The following is a 16,383-nucleotide window of genomic DNA, read 5'->3' on the forward strand; positions in this document are numbered from 1 at the left end:
GATGGTAAAATGTAATTTTAAACTATACATACTAATTTTCCATATTTATGATTACAGGTTAATAATTCTATGATGATAAAACCTTCATTGGTACATACTTCTTACCTAGTACAAATAAGAAACAATAATAAGAAATTCAAATATTAACATCTATCTCTTAAGGGACTTATTTTTTCACCTTACTGGTTTCTTTGTTATGCTAATTTACTTATAAATATATCAATCTTTTCTTTTAATTACTAATTCTGAAGGCTCTCAGGTGCAAAATATCTTTATTCTAAAGCATCGCTGAACAGGTTTCCCTTAACTAGTCCCAGTCGCACATTCTTGGTGTCAGCATTTATTCTTACTTAGAAAAGACTACCACCTCCATAAAAATAAAATATAAAGATGTATACTATATAAATTGTTTTAATGCTGTAATCAGGACTATGAAGAATGTTTTCAACTAGATCATATTTTTTTACTCTCCTTTAATTAATTTCCATTTCCCAGTTTCTCATTTAGACATGTTACCTGCTGCTTTGATGTCCCTTACAGCTACCTTGGAAAAAAGGAGAAAAAAACTGACATAGATTTTGCCTGTGAATGAAACAGTGTCCACAGTACCTGGGATACAGGCCAACACCAACATCCTGCATCTCTCCATTGCTGATGGTGAAACAGTTACAGGTCACCTGTAAAAACAAGGGAAAAAATCCAGGATTACCAGAATTATTTGGAAACCCCATACTCAAGTGAAAAAAACCTACCAAAATAAAATGAAGGGGCAAATGGTAACTGGATGGGAAACATTCAAGACCAACACTGGTACTCTTTCATTTTAGAGCAATCACATCTGGGACACACTCTCCTGTAAAACTGCTGTCAATTAAAAGCAGAAATATTAGTATCCTGCAAAAATGTGGGGTTAAACACATGCAGGGGCCCTACTTTCCTGTCCAGAGAAGGAAAAAAAGCCACCCTACACAGAGCCTGAGAAGCTCAGCCCAGAAACAACCTAACAGATGACTACTGATGAAGAGTGGCTGTTTCCATGAGGGGTCTCTGCTGATCCCAGGCTGTCACAGCACCTTTTAATGAGTAGCAATGGAACCCAAAGAATATATATGGGACAGTTTCGAAGTAAATAGCAGCCTCAGTTGTGGCAACCTGATACAGGCACAAATAAATGCAAAGACTGTGCAATAGTGTATCTTTCACATTATGGGTATTTTAGTTTGCATGTAGAAGATCCAATAACAAAACATGATCGAATTGCAATTCAAGAGAAATACAACCTTTTCTTTAATTTCAAATATTCAGATTGTAAGTATATTGTTCCTTTATACAGTCATACACAATTAAAGTGGTTTTAGAAAAGAATGGGGAAGAATGGAAGATTCCTGTAAGCAGATATAGTCCTGCCCCAAACTATGAGACTGAGCTTTTTTGGTGTTCAAGATATATCAACACTTAGCAAATGATTAACAAGTATAACTTTCATGTTCTTAAAAAAAACCCAACAGAACTCAATTGTGAGTGTATTTTTAAAATATTTGATTTTTGGGAAAGAGCTGGTTTTGAGGTTTTTTAATTTATTTTTTAGATATGTTGGTCAATGACATACTAATATCGTATTTAGAAAAATACTGCATGATACTGCATATGAAAGAAAAGTCCCAGGTCTCTTCTGCATAGCACTGGATTATTAATACTGTTAATTCTCATTAGAACAGAAAATGAGTAAGAGTAGGATTTGGCAGACATGGAAATGAGATTTGAAAGTTGCAGTTTTATCCACAGAGTAATTGTCCAGAACGGTAAATGCACACCTATGTTTTAAAGAGGTATGCTGAACAATTTAATAGTATAACTTATCCTATAAATTGACAAATTATTATTTATGAGAGCATTAACCATAAGGTGAAAATGAAATCCTCTTTAAAAATTTCTCATAAATTCTGACAGCAACATTAATTTAAATAAATGTATGTGCAGTAGGGCATGTGTTTTTTGTAAACTGTTAAACAATACTTTGATTAGTCTATTATTTATGTAACCCATTCAAATGTTCCCTATCAATTACCAAAATCATACATCTTAATTATTTCTTTCCTGCTGACGTTGGATATAAAGTGTCAGACAACTTCTGAGCAAAGATTAGTCCATTTCAAGTGGCAATTATCCTGGTTCTAAAAATATTGACTTGATTTTGGTATTTATTGAAAAAATAATGCCTTCCAGGTAAAATAGAAAGAAAGCCAGCTTTTGTGAGCCTTAGCTCTCTCTAACAGATCATAAAGTAGCAGAGGTCAAACATCTCTTAGAAACAAATTAACTCCTCTTTCTTGCAAATCTCTTATTATTACCATAACATATTTATATTAATATATTGAATTTTGATCATCATAGAGTTATTGAGACTGTTTAATCATTTTCTATTAAAGTTATGTATTCTATTATGCGAAAAGTTTTACACACAGAAGTCACAATAGTTTTACTTCTTTATTTTTGAAACATGCATTAGTTTTTTTATACCAGGATAAATGCAAAGAAATATTTGAAATGAATGAATATGCTGAGATTCAGACATGAAGAGCTACTTTCGATAGTAGTTCCCTGTAAGGCACTTTTTAACCTCTCTTAGATATTTTCATGGTATGCACGTGCATCTCGATATCCCAGTGAGGCAGTGAAATGCCATCTAGTTTATAATTATTTGCAGTTTCAAATACAATAATGGGAATCCGAAGTATACAGATCTAAAAAAGTATTTAAATACATAAACACAGGCAGAAGCCTAACTGGTCCCATGAATTCTGAGCTATATGATTCAGTGCACAATCCTACCAGAGGCATAAGAAGTGTTAGGTGCTATGAGGTTTTTTTAATCTCCTAGAAGACAATCTTTCCCCCCCCTTTTAAACTCAGGAATGGAAAAAATCCAACAGTGACACCTGTGTGTACTACAAATAGTAACCTTAGTAATGGCTGCTTTCTGTGCTCAGCAAGTGGAGAGAGAGGAACTGAGATAGAGTGGTGAGAGGAGGAAGATCTCACCATTCACAGTGTGAGAAACTATGATACAATGACAATCCTTCGTAGACAGTTAGCAGCCTACAACAGGTATAAAATATGAAATATTCATAGTCTGTCACTATATGGTTGGTTTTTTGTTCTCTTTTAGAATTGTTAGAAAGTTTCTAAAACTCTACCAAATCACCTCTATTGTGTAAATAGAAATCACACTTCTATTTACACAAACTTTTAGGATGTTTTAAATATGAGTTAAATATCTGTTCTATCACGGCGAGTTATGAGATTTTGAAACAAGAGTTGATGTTGTAGACCACAACTCCCAAGGAACAAAAGGAAGATGGCATTTTTTTTAGGGAACACCCAAAGAAAAATAAGTTTTCTTAGCTTCCCAAAATTCACAGATGTAGCTCAAATAACAGCAAAATCTGGAGTATCCAGTGTTGCTGCAGGAGAGCATGGGTATGCTGCTTGTTCCTGAGGCAATTGTTCACAGATCAAAGCCTACTGGGACTGGAAGTTAACTAACTCTGTTTCCAGGGGAAAGAAAACCGAAACACATAAAGCCAAGGCAAAACAAATGTTTTTCTCATGCATCACAGTATTTCTTTCAAGTTTCATGGTTACCTTATGCTATTTTTTTCCGCCTTAACTGACCCGCATTATTCCTCATCCTACAAGCAGGTTCTGATTCTATGTGATCACAGATTTTAAAATAAGAAAAATAAACAATTCTCAGCAATCGAGTTCTTCAATAACTGTATTATTCCATACAAAGGCATGTCCCTTGTCATCTTAACTCCTGCAGAATCATTTATCTCAGTAATTTAATTTGTGCTTGTCCCTTCTGATTCCTCTAAAAATTCCTCTCTGTCCAGCTACAAAGCACTAAGACAGTATATCCACATATAGAAACACAACCAAGTATTCGTAGAGTTTGTTATACCAGCAAAGAAAGAAAATTGCCATATATTTCAGAACTTCAAAGTGCAAAGACAAATTCCTTGCTATCTCTAAAATTTCTGAAAAAAACACATCACCCAGCATGACAACCGAGGGAAAATTCTCAGGGGGGAGTCACAAACTTTTCAAGCCTCCAAAATGCAAAACTTCCAAATATTCTAGATCTCTCAAGGTTTATCATCACAGCCTGATTGGCCAGAGAGCTCTAGTCTATAACCTAACAGTTTATAGAATCACTTCATAGTGTTTGAGCTGGCTCCATGGCAATAAATCCGGCAAGTTTATTTAAAAGAAGCTGCTTTTTGAAACAACCAACAATAGTATATAAACTGACTGAATTAAATAAAAAGATTTGATCTTTTGAGGCTGCACATATTTTAGAGAAGTACGCTGTACTCAGTAAGGTAACACAAGCAGAAGACATTGAGTTAACAATGAGTAAACCAGCTTTACTGACTGGCCAATACTCTCAGGCATAGCTTGTCACCAAACAAAAATTATCGCAACCTGTTAAATATGATTTTCTCTCTGAGTGACTAATGAAAACTCTGTAAATTTACCCCATAAAGTGGTCACTGTTCTCAAGATGTCTAAAGCTACTGTCTGAGCAATCTCTGTCAGACTCAGAGTCTAGTGGACAGCCATGATTTATTTCAGTGTTTGCATTTGACAGAGTACAGAGGCTTCAGTTCAGTAACTGAATTTGCTTTTAGTTCAGACCTCATGCATATAGCTTGATACTGAGGATTTGCCTTCGGGTTCAATAAAGCAGAGTTAGACTTGATGGCAGGACATTCCAGATTTGGAATTTCAGACACTCAGACAATGAATACATCAATAAGGGAGTAAGGGAAAGAAAACAAATCATTATTGGCTAACGCTGCACTGATCAAATTACAAACAACAAGGGTAATAATCAATCATTTTGTCTCCACGTGTTCCTATTACTGCAACATAGGGAGGCAGCTCTTACAACACATGTAAGAAACCCTCCCAAGGACTTCCAAAGGGTATATTGCACTGAGAGGGTCAATATAATTTTCAGCTCTGATATACAATGGCTCCAGCCATCTCTGTAAACGGTGTGTTACAGCTGGTGTATTCTCATCCACCACCAGGAAGAAAGCCATAACGAATCCTTTTTCTCTCTAATTTATTAACCCAATGTAATGTAAATTTAAAATATATATTAAAAAAGCCCTTTCACGGATTATTAAGTTTCTCATTCAAACCAAAGCTGCCTGGGTGTCACTGGTCATAGCCAAATATTTAACAAAAGATACCGCAACAAGTTCTCTTGTTAATAGGCTTGTCAAGAGACTCAAACATTTTTCCAGGAGGAAGGGGCGAGCAGTAAATGCTATGTGGGGGGCACATTACCTCAAATGACCAAGGCATACCCCAGAGACCTTCTAGAACCACCACATCCCACTACAGCTCTGCACTGATAGCTCTTTCCCACTTGAGGATGAACAGATAACAGGCACAGATGGTTGATAGATCTCAAATCCGCTAATGACTTCATTTGGCACACAGAGCACTAGAGCAACAGTGCTAAACCGTAATGCTCAGTATGCCACAGCAGTGACAGACCTGTCAAGGCCCTGTTTTGCGTGTATTTCACTCAACTGCTTGTGCAAACAGCCCAGGACATACAGGCTTTCCATTCAGACAAGCTTCTCACTCTGAAATCTCTGCTCTGTCCATGGTGGGAAGGCATCTGCTACCTGAACACTGCGCTGAAAGGAGCCCTGTAACACGGCACATTTGAAAATTAGACCTTTGTGCCTTATATATACATACATGCTTACATGTTTTCACTATATCAGGAGCTTAGAATCCAATTCTACATTGCAGTCAACTCAGGACTTACTTATTGGCTTCCATGGGAGCCACAGAAACAAAATGAGATGAAAGAAATATCAGAAAGAAGAAAATTGCTGAAGGGGTAAAAAAAGAAGATTCTTCAGTGTTTTGACAGAATCACAGAATATGCTGAGCTGAAAGCAACCCACAAGGATCATTGAGTCCAACTCCTGGCCCTGCACAGGACCATCCCCATGAATCGCACCATGGGCCCAAGAGTATTGTCCAAATGCATCCAGACAGAAATCAAAACATATTAGAAGAATTTAGGGAAAGTTTTCTTATTTAGATACCCAGACTAAGTAAAGGGCACAAGTAGTTAACTGTTCATGATATTTGCTCAGAAGCAAAAGTGTGCTGCAAAACCATGACAATTGAAGAATTTGTTTCACACCTTGACTGAATTCACAAGTATTTAACTTTACTTCAAAGACTTCCTATTAATCTCTTGTGCCAAAGCATCAACATTTTGGCTGAGTGAAAGACTGCTGTTACTGCAGAGCTAGTTACAACAAAGATATGCATTTCCAGCTGCTTTCTTAGCTCTTCATCTCAAACCTTTGGACATCTTTTTTCACATCAACTAACAGTATTTCTGGCCTTTTTTGCTATCCTGGCACATGAAGTTTTCTGATGAGTGTGCAGAACACAGGTATCCCTTGCAGAAAGCCTGTCACCACCTACAAGACAGGAGACCAGAAATTCAGCCTGACATTAACAGATAATTTAGTGCAAGTGTGCTTCAGGCAATCCCTTTACAGTACTCAGCTAAGTGGTGCAATTTTGATTGAAATGGAATGAAAATAGGTCATGGCAAATTACCTCCTCTCTCCTTAATCCCACACATACTTCTACATACCACAGTCTTTCAAATAAAAATATTTATCTATGCAGCTAAATATATTTGATTACTAAGAATTTCAAAGCCATCATTACTTGGACAAATGTTATGTTTGCTATGGGCACCTATTTTTTTTTGAACACGTGCAACATGTAGTTATAAACCTGGACTTGAAAAGGTAAAGCTTGAAACATGCAAAATTATTGCACTCTTAGCATAAAACAAAATATCTTGAAGTTTTGTAGGACTCCCATTAAAAGTTTTGTGCAACCTTTTCACAAGTTTTCCTCTGACAACAGTCAGCAAGTCTCATGTTCACCTTGGTGAAATTCTAGCTTTTACCTAGCTCTGTAAATGTTATTATCGTTCCTGCTTTTTGGAACAGAACTGAAATGCATCTATTTCTGGAGCAGAACTGGAGAGTGGGAGCTGCAAAGTCACTAATGTGTCACATTATAGTACGCTTGCAGCATTTGCCATTATTAATTGGAGTGGAGTAGGAGCACGACGTCCTTCTCTTCATCTTCATTTTCCTACTGGTAACTCCGCTCCTGTGAAATGGGGCAGAGTTATTAACTTGATTTCAACAGCCACTGCATGCCCAGTTATTGAAAACACACTGCTTGCTTATGAATGGAATCAAACTTCATGGGCATCCAGGAGTCATTAACTGATTTTGTATTTGTCTTCCCATTTTGTTACAGATAGATGTTTATATACTTTGTAATGGTATATTAAAGAAAAAAAAAGTTGGACTTAATATGAATAATTAGGGTGAGATTCAGCTACAGATGCTTGTATGAATATTACATAGGCAAAAGCAAAACATTAATGAATTACTCTTACATAACTTCAGCTAATAACACGGGTGGAATAAAGTACTATATACCACCTCCTTCCATTACCCAGATGATTTCCTCCTACCAAATTGCTAAGCAGTTTAAGATAGGTGAGAGGAATTCTAACTTAAATATTTCATTGTTTGATGACTTTATTATCACAGAGGCAATATACTTGTTACTCCTTTTGGAGGTGCTTGCTGAGCTAGACCTTCAAGTATATTTACCTCTTGAAGTTCATCAACCATAAGTCTTTGGATTTGGCCTGCTTGGCTTAATGGAATTTTTGCCTCTTTTTTCACTCTTCTTTCTCTTCTCTTCTCTTCTCTTCTCTTCTCTTCTCTTCTCTTCTCTTCTCTTCTCTTCTCTTCTCTTCTCTTCTCTTCTTTCTCTCTTCCTCACTCTTCAGCTATTGCACAACAATATCTTTTCTACTGGGGGGAGCGGATAGGGAATATATAGGTATTATATAGGCAATATAACAAACTTTTTTCACACCCTCACTTTAAAATTGTTTCCACCAGGAAGTTTCTGAAAGCACAAAAGCTGAGAATGTTCGAAGAGAAGAAAATTTCAAAAAGGGTAGGAAAAAAAAGAAACATCTCTTCCAAAATGTAATGGCATGAAATGAGTACTTTTAAATCCTAAAAACTTAAACAAGTGTAGATAAGTGGCTTGAGTTTGAAACTTCTTCTAAAATGAGCAACAAAAAACATTAAACTTGATTAATTTAGAAACATGGAAACCATTTTTTAGGAAAAAAATCCACTTTTTTTCAATTTCTTTTTTATATGCAGCATGTGGTTTTTGAACCAGCACTAATCTCACTTTGCTGCTTGACTTACAACCTAAAACAGAGATGACTGGGGAGTTTTAGAACTGAACCTAAGAGTGTTTTTCTCTTTTAGTATGGTGATAAGAAATACACAGAAACCCCATGTGGAAGCATACGACACCAACAATCTGCCTGTTGATCACTGACAAGCAAGGCTAACCAAAACCTGCTTTGCTTTGTATTAACCAAACAAAATTTCAGGCTCTTATAATGTTAGTGCATTGAAGCCTGAAAGAACACTGATACTGCTGCCAGTTCCTTCCATTTTTCTTATGCTTTTTCTCTATAGGTAAACTAATATTGCTTTGCTTTTGACATATAGCTTTATCAAAAGGAATAAGTATTGTTCTTTTCATCATATCGATAAAGCAAAAAAAAATTATATATTTAAAAAGGTTTTAAGTTACTTAGCTATTGTTTATTTTCCAGTGTATTCCTGAGTGACATTACTACTTCTAAAATCAGGACATCAGACATATCCTTTTGTAAATGTATCACCTTTTGTGGTATAAACCCCTTTCTATCCATTAAAGGTATTTGGAAATCAAGAATTTCCAAATAAGACAATGGGAATCATGTATTATGTTCTTCCAGATAGTTAACAGTCAAATATCTTCTGAGAGCAGGTCATTTAAATTGTGTGTAAAAGTATAATTTGCCAATTATATGAGCTGTTTGCAAAATGCCAGTGTAGAATATCTTAAATAAAATACTCTCCTTTTAAAGTTTTTAAACACTTGGTTAGCATATGCCTGCAGAATGTTTTTTGCTCACTCGTAGACCTTCCTTCCACAGGAATGTGTATGAACTGTGCTGTCAGATACAATGACTGATGCTAGTGTTCCATAGCAGGTGATGTGTCTGACGCAGGCTAGGCCTGTCCAGGGACGGCAAAAAGGAGTGCAGTACCACCTGATATTAATCAAATATATCAAGTCCAGGTGGCAATTAGAAGTTTAACAGGACAAAATAAAACTGTGAAACAAAAAGCTCACTCTGTATTCAATTCTGAAACACTGAAATACCCAGCTGATTGCCTTAATGAGAGGTCTTCTGGGGAAAAAGGGTAGTGGCCTATTGAAGGCACTGAAAAGATTGCTAAGTCCAGGGCACAGTTGTAGACGTCTTCCTGATGGAAAGGGAAAACTGCTCTAAGCATGTGCACTGACACAAAAAGGTGAATATGCCCATATCAGAAAATAGCAGTATGATAAGACAGAATATATAACTCAAACTCAATATAAGTACAAAATAGAACAGTATTTGACTTAAAGATGTGATGTGAGGCATAGAACAAATTAAAGGTAAAGCAGTAAATTTAAGGCCTCTATAACTCAAGCACTCTGTATTCAATGAGTTCTTGGATTTCTACAGGATGTGTGCATTCTTAGTATCTCTGAACAATCAACTCCCCAAGGGTTTCCAGCCAGCATTTATTTTGTATCTCTCTATTTTGGGGCTATTTTTTCAAACAATGCTATGATCAGGAAACAGTTGAAATAATTCTGGTTTTGGAATTTCATAACACTTGGACACATCTCAACACAGCTCATACATGTCCAGTTACAGTGAGATACAGCTTTTGTGCTGATGCTGCTCCTTTTCTCATTCCCCCAGTGCTAGTCCAGCATTCTTGCATGATCCTATTTGATGACAAACCATGGTCAGTCAATGATGTCTAACAATACCAAACACAATTTGCAAGCATTCTCTGCTATATTTGACAGGAGTTAAATAAAAAAAAAAAAACCCCCAATCCTGCTCTGTGGTCCTGGTCTCCTTTGGACCACAGGGTGCATGTGGCACCCAGGACCTAAATGAGAACATTGCAGAGCTGTATTTCTCAGGCCAGGAAGAGGGATTTTGCTTGAAAGGCTCGGGATGCTACAACCTGGTCCAATCAGAAATGACTGAATAGTTGGTACTAAGTTACAGGAAGCCCCTTTCACAATTTGCTTGGATTCCTTTGTGACTTTTGAAAGTATTAGTAGAAAATAACTGCTTTTTATGCCAAGAGAAGGGACCATGTACATATATTGGGTGGTTACATGGGATCAAGGCTTTCAGAACCCACAATGCCTGTACTCCATAAACTAGTATCCAGAAATACCATCCCATCCATCAGAATTCCTTAGCAGAAGGCCACTATTTCAACAAAACAGAAAATTCGCAGGATATTGTTCTACCTACAACTGACTAGAATACATTTTCCTTTGAAATAGTATTTTTCTTTATTGTACCAGATTAGATGTAGCCATTATACAGATTTTCCTCATTGTTACTATACACTATTACTATTTAGGAATAAACACACAAGACTTAGAGGCAGCATTAAGCAACACCTCCATTTGAGTAAGAGCCACAGAGAAAAGGAAATGTACAATTTAATCCAAATTAAGCTCAAGCACAGAACTCCGTGTCAAGGAACATCTAGCAATGAGTTGACAAAAGCACTGTAAAATAGCTAGATATAGAGTAGCACAGTTAGAATCATAGCTTGCAGAAAAAGTCAGGAAAAAGCTGAGCTTCTATGTATGCTTCCTACTTAATGAACTCTCTTAGGGTACACAGACTGTAAATTGGTGAGAAAATGGTCAAATAATTGCATTATTTGATCTTTCACTTGTAACAGGAGAAAAAAAAAAGTATTTAATTTTTAAAAAGTCTCTACCAGATACCTTGGAAATAAAGGAAGGTTGTACAAACACTACATTGAGCTCACAGTTCAAATGCTTGTGGGTAGCTAACTAAAGTTCACAGACCTGTATGTAATTGCTGTCTACAGGAAATACTTGTGTTAGCAAAAGAATTTTCTCCCCACTCCTTCACCTTTGCCCTTTCACAAACTCAGCAGCAAAGAAACCTCCTAAGAGCATTTCTGTGATGAACAGGGCTTTCCCCACCTCTACAAGATGAACTAAATCTAACAGTCAGAATCTGTCAACTTCTCAGAAACATTCATTGATAAAGAATATACCTTTGTACAAATAAGCTTGAAACAAAATAATCCACTCCCTGTTCGTTTATCTTTGTCTAAACTCCACGTGGTTTTTTTTGAAGCTTGCAACACAAGTAAGAGCACAAAATTTGCACTTATTTTAATGTAAATTGGCAGTGACTTCAGTGGCACCAGATGAGTTACGCAAAACAACAATCAGGTAGGAAGAAAGTTCATAAGGTGAACCTAAAATAAAATTTCTCTGAGCACTGAAATTGAGTGATCTAATTCCACGTGGTTAAAATTCTGCACATTTACGACAAAAAAAATCCTCAATATCAAAAGTCTACAAACTTTGATTTGCTTAATTCCTAACACAACATGTCCCATATTAACCTTAAATAATAAAATAAAAATCAAAAATTTCTTTCTTAAAACCGACACAGTAGATGTGATATCATTAGATAGTATGAATAGTGAAACATGGAAGTTGAGCAAACATTTTTAAAAATAACATGCTATTTTTTTTTCATTTTTTCCCCTGACCTTGAGATACCTTGAAAGGCACTGAAACTGCATTTATCAAAAATGCTTGTGTTTTCCCAGCACCCAAATGATATATGGCCATTTACAAAGTGCCACTTACTGCCATAACAATACATTTTTTCATGGGAAAGTGACACTTTTGCCTATGAACAAGTATCAAAGTTTCTTTACAAGAAAAGTTGTATAATCTCCCTTATATATTCAAGACCAGGAAAGTAATTACCAGTGTGTATCCTGGAAAGCTGATGCTTTCTTTCAATTTTCTTTATGTTACAATTCTTAAGTTAAGTCAATAGTTTTCATAACCTAGATTCATGATACCAGAAATTTTAAGAACATGACCTCTATATTTCAAAGTCCCAACATACACTCTGTTCACTCAGAAAATGACAATGGTAGTATGTTATACATTCCAAGGCTGAGAGGGCTGTGATGCATTTACAAAACTAACAAAATATTTACAAAATACCCCTTTGAATCACAACACTCTCCTAGTGTTTCATGATATTTTTTTCTGATATGCAGATTCACTCTCAGCAAATCCTTATCTACAGTTTTCATACTCCCTAATTTGAGCTTTTTTCTCCATTTTGTGCAAATCTGATCTTTACATGTACCCACGACAAGAAAACAGTGATTTCAGCAAGTGATGAGGAGCAGCTGGCATTTCTATTACACCTGACAAAATGCAGGGTGACAGCAAAGAACATAATCATTTTTGGTCACAACAACTGTAGTAGATCCTAGCGAATTCCTCACCCCACCTCCAAATGAAAACTCCAAATTTACACCACAAAGCTCTCTTGTAATCATCACAGAACTAAAGAAAGTGCAAAATTGGATCAGAAATACGAACTACAAGGCACAAGGTTATTCAAATCTAGTGCTGCATTTCTCCTACACATTATGATACCAACTCCCCTCCTTATGTTCATACTGTTTTTTACACAAACATCATGCCAAAACCCTACATGCCAAAATACATTCTTCTGTGGTGAATTAGGATCTTTAAAATTGAGTATTCGGCTATGATTATTTAAGAATATATTTTCCTTTCATTTATGACTTGTCTCTCATCTGATTTGGCTGCATATGAAAATTTTACCTTTAAATTGTTATACTTTCATGCATAGTAATTCCAAAACCCAAGACATTTCACTCTAAGGAATCTTTCATGATACAATAAGAATTTAAAACAAAAATTACAAAATCACACTAGGTAAGTTTGCATTGTTAGTTTTTGTTATGAGAGCCATATGAGAACAAAGTATATTCATTCCTTTTTCCGCCAATGTGGAAATAATTCTCTTGTTTACATGTTATGACAGAAAAGAGTAATTTATTCCATCAATTCCTGTTTAAGTTACAGTTAAAATGTATTTTTTAAGTATTTTACATGCTTTGCTACTTTTGGCCATTCATCTAAAATATAAATCAGCTGTGTGAAATTGTAAAATTGTAACCTTTAGGTCTTATAACAAGACTCCATAATATCAAGCTTTCAAATACCAAACACTTCCCTGGTTTTGGTTTGGTTTTGGTTTTTGTGGTTTTTGTGTTGTTTTTGTTTGGTTTTTTTGCTTGTTTTTAATCCTAACAAAAAAAATTTTTTTCTTGAAAGTTTGAATCATGCTCTAGCCTTTGTAGCCAGTCTTTCCAGACTGAGTCCAACTGTTTTTCGATGGACAGTCAGTAACATGACCTCCTCAGTGAAGCTGAAACAGGTGCCCCTTTTCATTGGCAAAGCTCTTACTAGACGTGAACAAAGTACTTATCTTAAACTTCACTGTTACTACTTTTTTGACATTTTATTCTCACTGTGATAGCACCACATCGAAGAATCTATTGAGCTATTACTGCTTGATGGATCTTCTAAATCTGTTTTTCAGATTGTGTAATATATTGAAACCAAATATGTGAAAATTATCCTTTAGGATGAAATTTAGACTTCTACATCTGTTTCTCAAAACTATATCTCCAAACCTTGAGTTACATGTCCATGATTTTTAACAAAGAAGATAAGAAGCAGGAGAAGAAAAAGTAACAAACACTATAAAATGACTGAATTAATAAAGAGAAATAAAATAGAGCCCAAAACTACATGAGGTGATGTATTCAAAACCAAGATCAAACAGCTAACTTGCTTCTTAGTTAGTACTTATTAACAGTCTGTGGACACAGTGTAAAGGAGAGAATCTGGCAAAATACAAGTCAAGGCTAATAGTGCTTAATTTCCTCCACCAGCAGCTCAAATGTGTTATGATATGCAGACTGCAACAGAATATAGGTAGAGTTTTGTTTTTAAAATTATGGCACAACTTAATTCACTCAGTAGTTCTAAGCAGCAATCCAGCTCAGACACAGTACTTACCTGGAAGTGCCTGCTGGTGTGACCTCAAAGGCGTCAGTGTGGCAGTCAATGGCCAGCAGTAGTTTTTGCCTCTGCACATAGATGCAGGGCTGAATTCAACTCTCTGAAACTGAAGCTTCACCTGCCCATGGTTCTCAAGGTCCCTGGCTCCAAGGCACACTCACCAATTCATAAAATCTGTCTCTTATTAACTAAGGAGTTAATATCAGTGGGACAACTGGGGGCTACATATCACATGCCTTGCCTTGGAAAGCGGGCTGCAGAAACACTGGAGTCCATTGACTGACACCATAGTACCTGGTCAGCATCTATCACTTGGATATTGCACTGTCAATTGTCTAACGTAGGAATGACTGAACAAACAAGTACTGACACGTTGACCACAGAATTATTCTCTTCTGCTGCTTTACAAGTAAAAAGGTTCAGATTGTCACCTACCTTTGTACGAACTACTCAGTCATTTGATGATGGAGAAACAAATCTCCATGCTTTGCTCTTGTTTTAGAAAGAGATCATGCTCATGCAAGCACTTACAGAGAAGTTTTGTTTTCCGCTGAGCTTTCTCAATAACCTCAAAAGGGTGGCTCACATGTTACTGCTGCCCTTTCTTATCTGCCTCAGTAAGTCACCCTGCAAACCTAGCCCCATGAAAGGCTCATCCATTCACTTAAATATTGCTATTTCAGTTGTGTTACATGGCTTACTGTGTCTTAAGTCCCATCAGTGGGACTACCGTAAGAAAGGAAATGCTAACCTTAAATTTATTTTTTATTGAATACACATATGATTTTCATGCAGAATCTGGCCATTGGGAGGATTCCTGAGGCAGAATAGCCAGCACCAATCCCAGGATCTGTGCCTGAGATGGGAAGAAGACAATAACAGATGTGCTGGGTGACTTTTTTACATGCTTCTTATTAATACATATGTCACTGAGTAGTACTTGACAATACTTAAAGAAATGAATGCAGAAATCTTTTACCAGTGGTAACATGTTAAAGTGAGAAATCAAGCGAAGAACACTTGGTCTTGATAACTAAAACTAACTTGATCTGTTCCACAATACTTCCCTAAGACTGGATAACAACAGCCAAGGTCAGGAAAGCTGATCAGGCTTTAGGAGATCTGCATCACTACCAGTATGTGGGAAGACAGAAGCAGGGATGTTTTAGTCAAAACAAAAAATAATGACTGAACTTTTACATAAAAGCCATTATTTTAAAAGCTTTATTTATACAAATCTGACACATCTATTCCAAGACATATAAAATGACAATTGCAAAATAAACCTCACTGATATTTACTTATTCAGACTTCTCTCTGGAGATCTGTGTGCATGACTATGAACATACTCCCATGCCACTTCATGTGTATGTCTAAAAAATGAGATGTTATTTAACAATGTGGTCTTTGGCAGAAGTTAGCTGTAAAGCCACACATTTTGCAAACCAAGTGTCCATAGTAATTAACTGCACAATAACTGAGCTTAGATATTACCAATTTCAAAATCATTCACAAATAAAAATGCTACATATTTAAATCAATAAACATCTGAGCCTGTTCATTCCCTTCATTTCAACAAGCAAATAATTTTCAAGAAATCATTTACCCTCCAAAAGCAGCTTTTGTCTTTACTTTTGGAATCCCTGATAGCAGATTATAAATCTGTCAAAATTCATTTAAAATCAGCTCAAGCCTTTCATTTTTGTTGTTGCTGTTTTTGAACTTCATAAGCCAACCATGAACTAGGTAATAAAAATTCACACTCAAATACTAAAATTGTGGCAGTTGCTGAGTCTGCAGACATGTATGCTGACTTAAAAATTAATGGTTTTAGCTTATTGTAGTTTATTACATACATTGCAACATAGATTTTAAATGTAAATCACAATCCCAAAGACAAGATGGAAGAAGTCCTGCCCTAATACAGTAGCAATTAACAGAAAAATGAACCTCAGAAAATATTGATTCTTTATTTTTTACCCCACACAGAAATTGTCACCTAGACCATGATGAGAATTATTATTTTGGGCATAAAATTTTCTTTTCTTCTCCTGGTATCATTTAGTTATTGGAATAACTATTTTTGTTATTTTTCTTGCCTCAATTTTGGGAAGTAAAATAATTTGGGAGCAGTTAATTAGTAGGGAGAAAAGAAAAAAGTAA

At 35.9% G+C, this 16,383-nt stretch overlaps 1 protein-coding gene across 9 annotated transcripts in view; it reads right to left on the reverse strand.

Annotated features, from left to right (window-relative positions):
* SMYD3 (SET and MYND domain containing 3) overlaps positions 1 to 16,383 on the reverse strand; it is a 397,286-nt gene that overhangs the window by 79,607 nt on the left and 301,296 nt on the right. For all 9 annotated transcript variants that reach the window (XM_039569870.1, XM_039569868.1, XM_039569866.1 and 6 more), the window contains one exon: positions 610 to 677. In XM_039569870.1, coding sequence (XP_039425804.1) covers positions 610 to 677 — 68 coding nt within the window. The remainder of the gene's footprint in view (positions 1 to 609; positions 678 to 16,383) is intronic.

This window comes from Corvus cornix, chromosome 3 (genome assembly GCF_000738735.6).
Source record: "Corvus cornix cornix isolate S_Up_H32 chromosome 3, ASM73873v5, whole genome shotgun sequence".
NCBI lineage: Eukaryota > Metazoa > Chordata > Aves > Passeriformes > Corvidae > Corvus > Corvus cornix.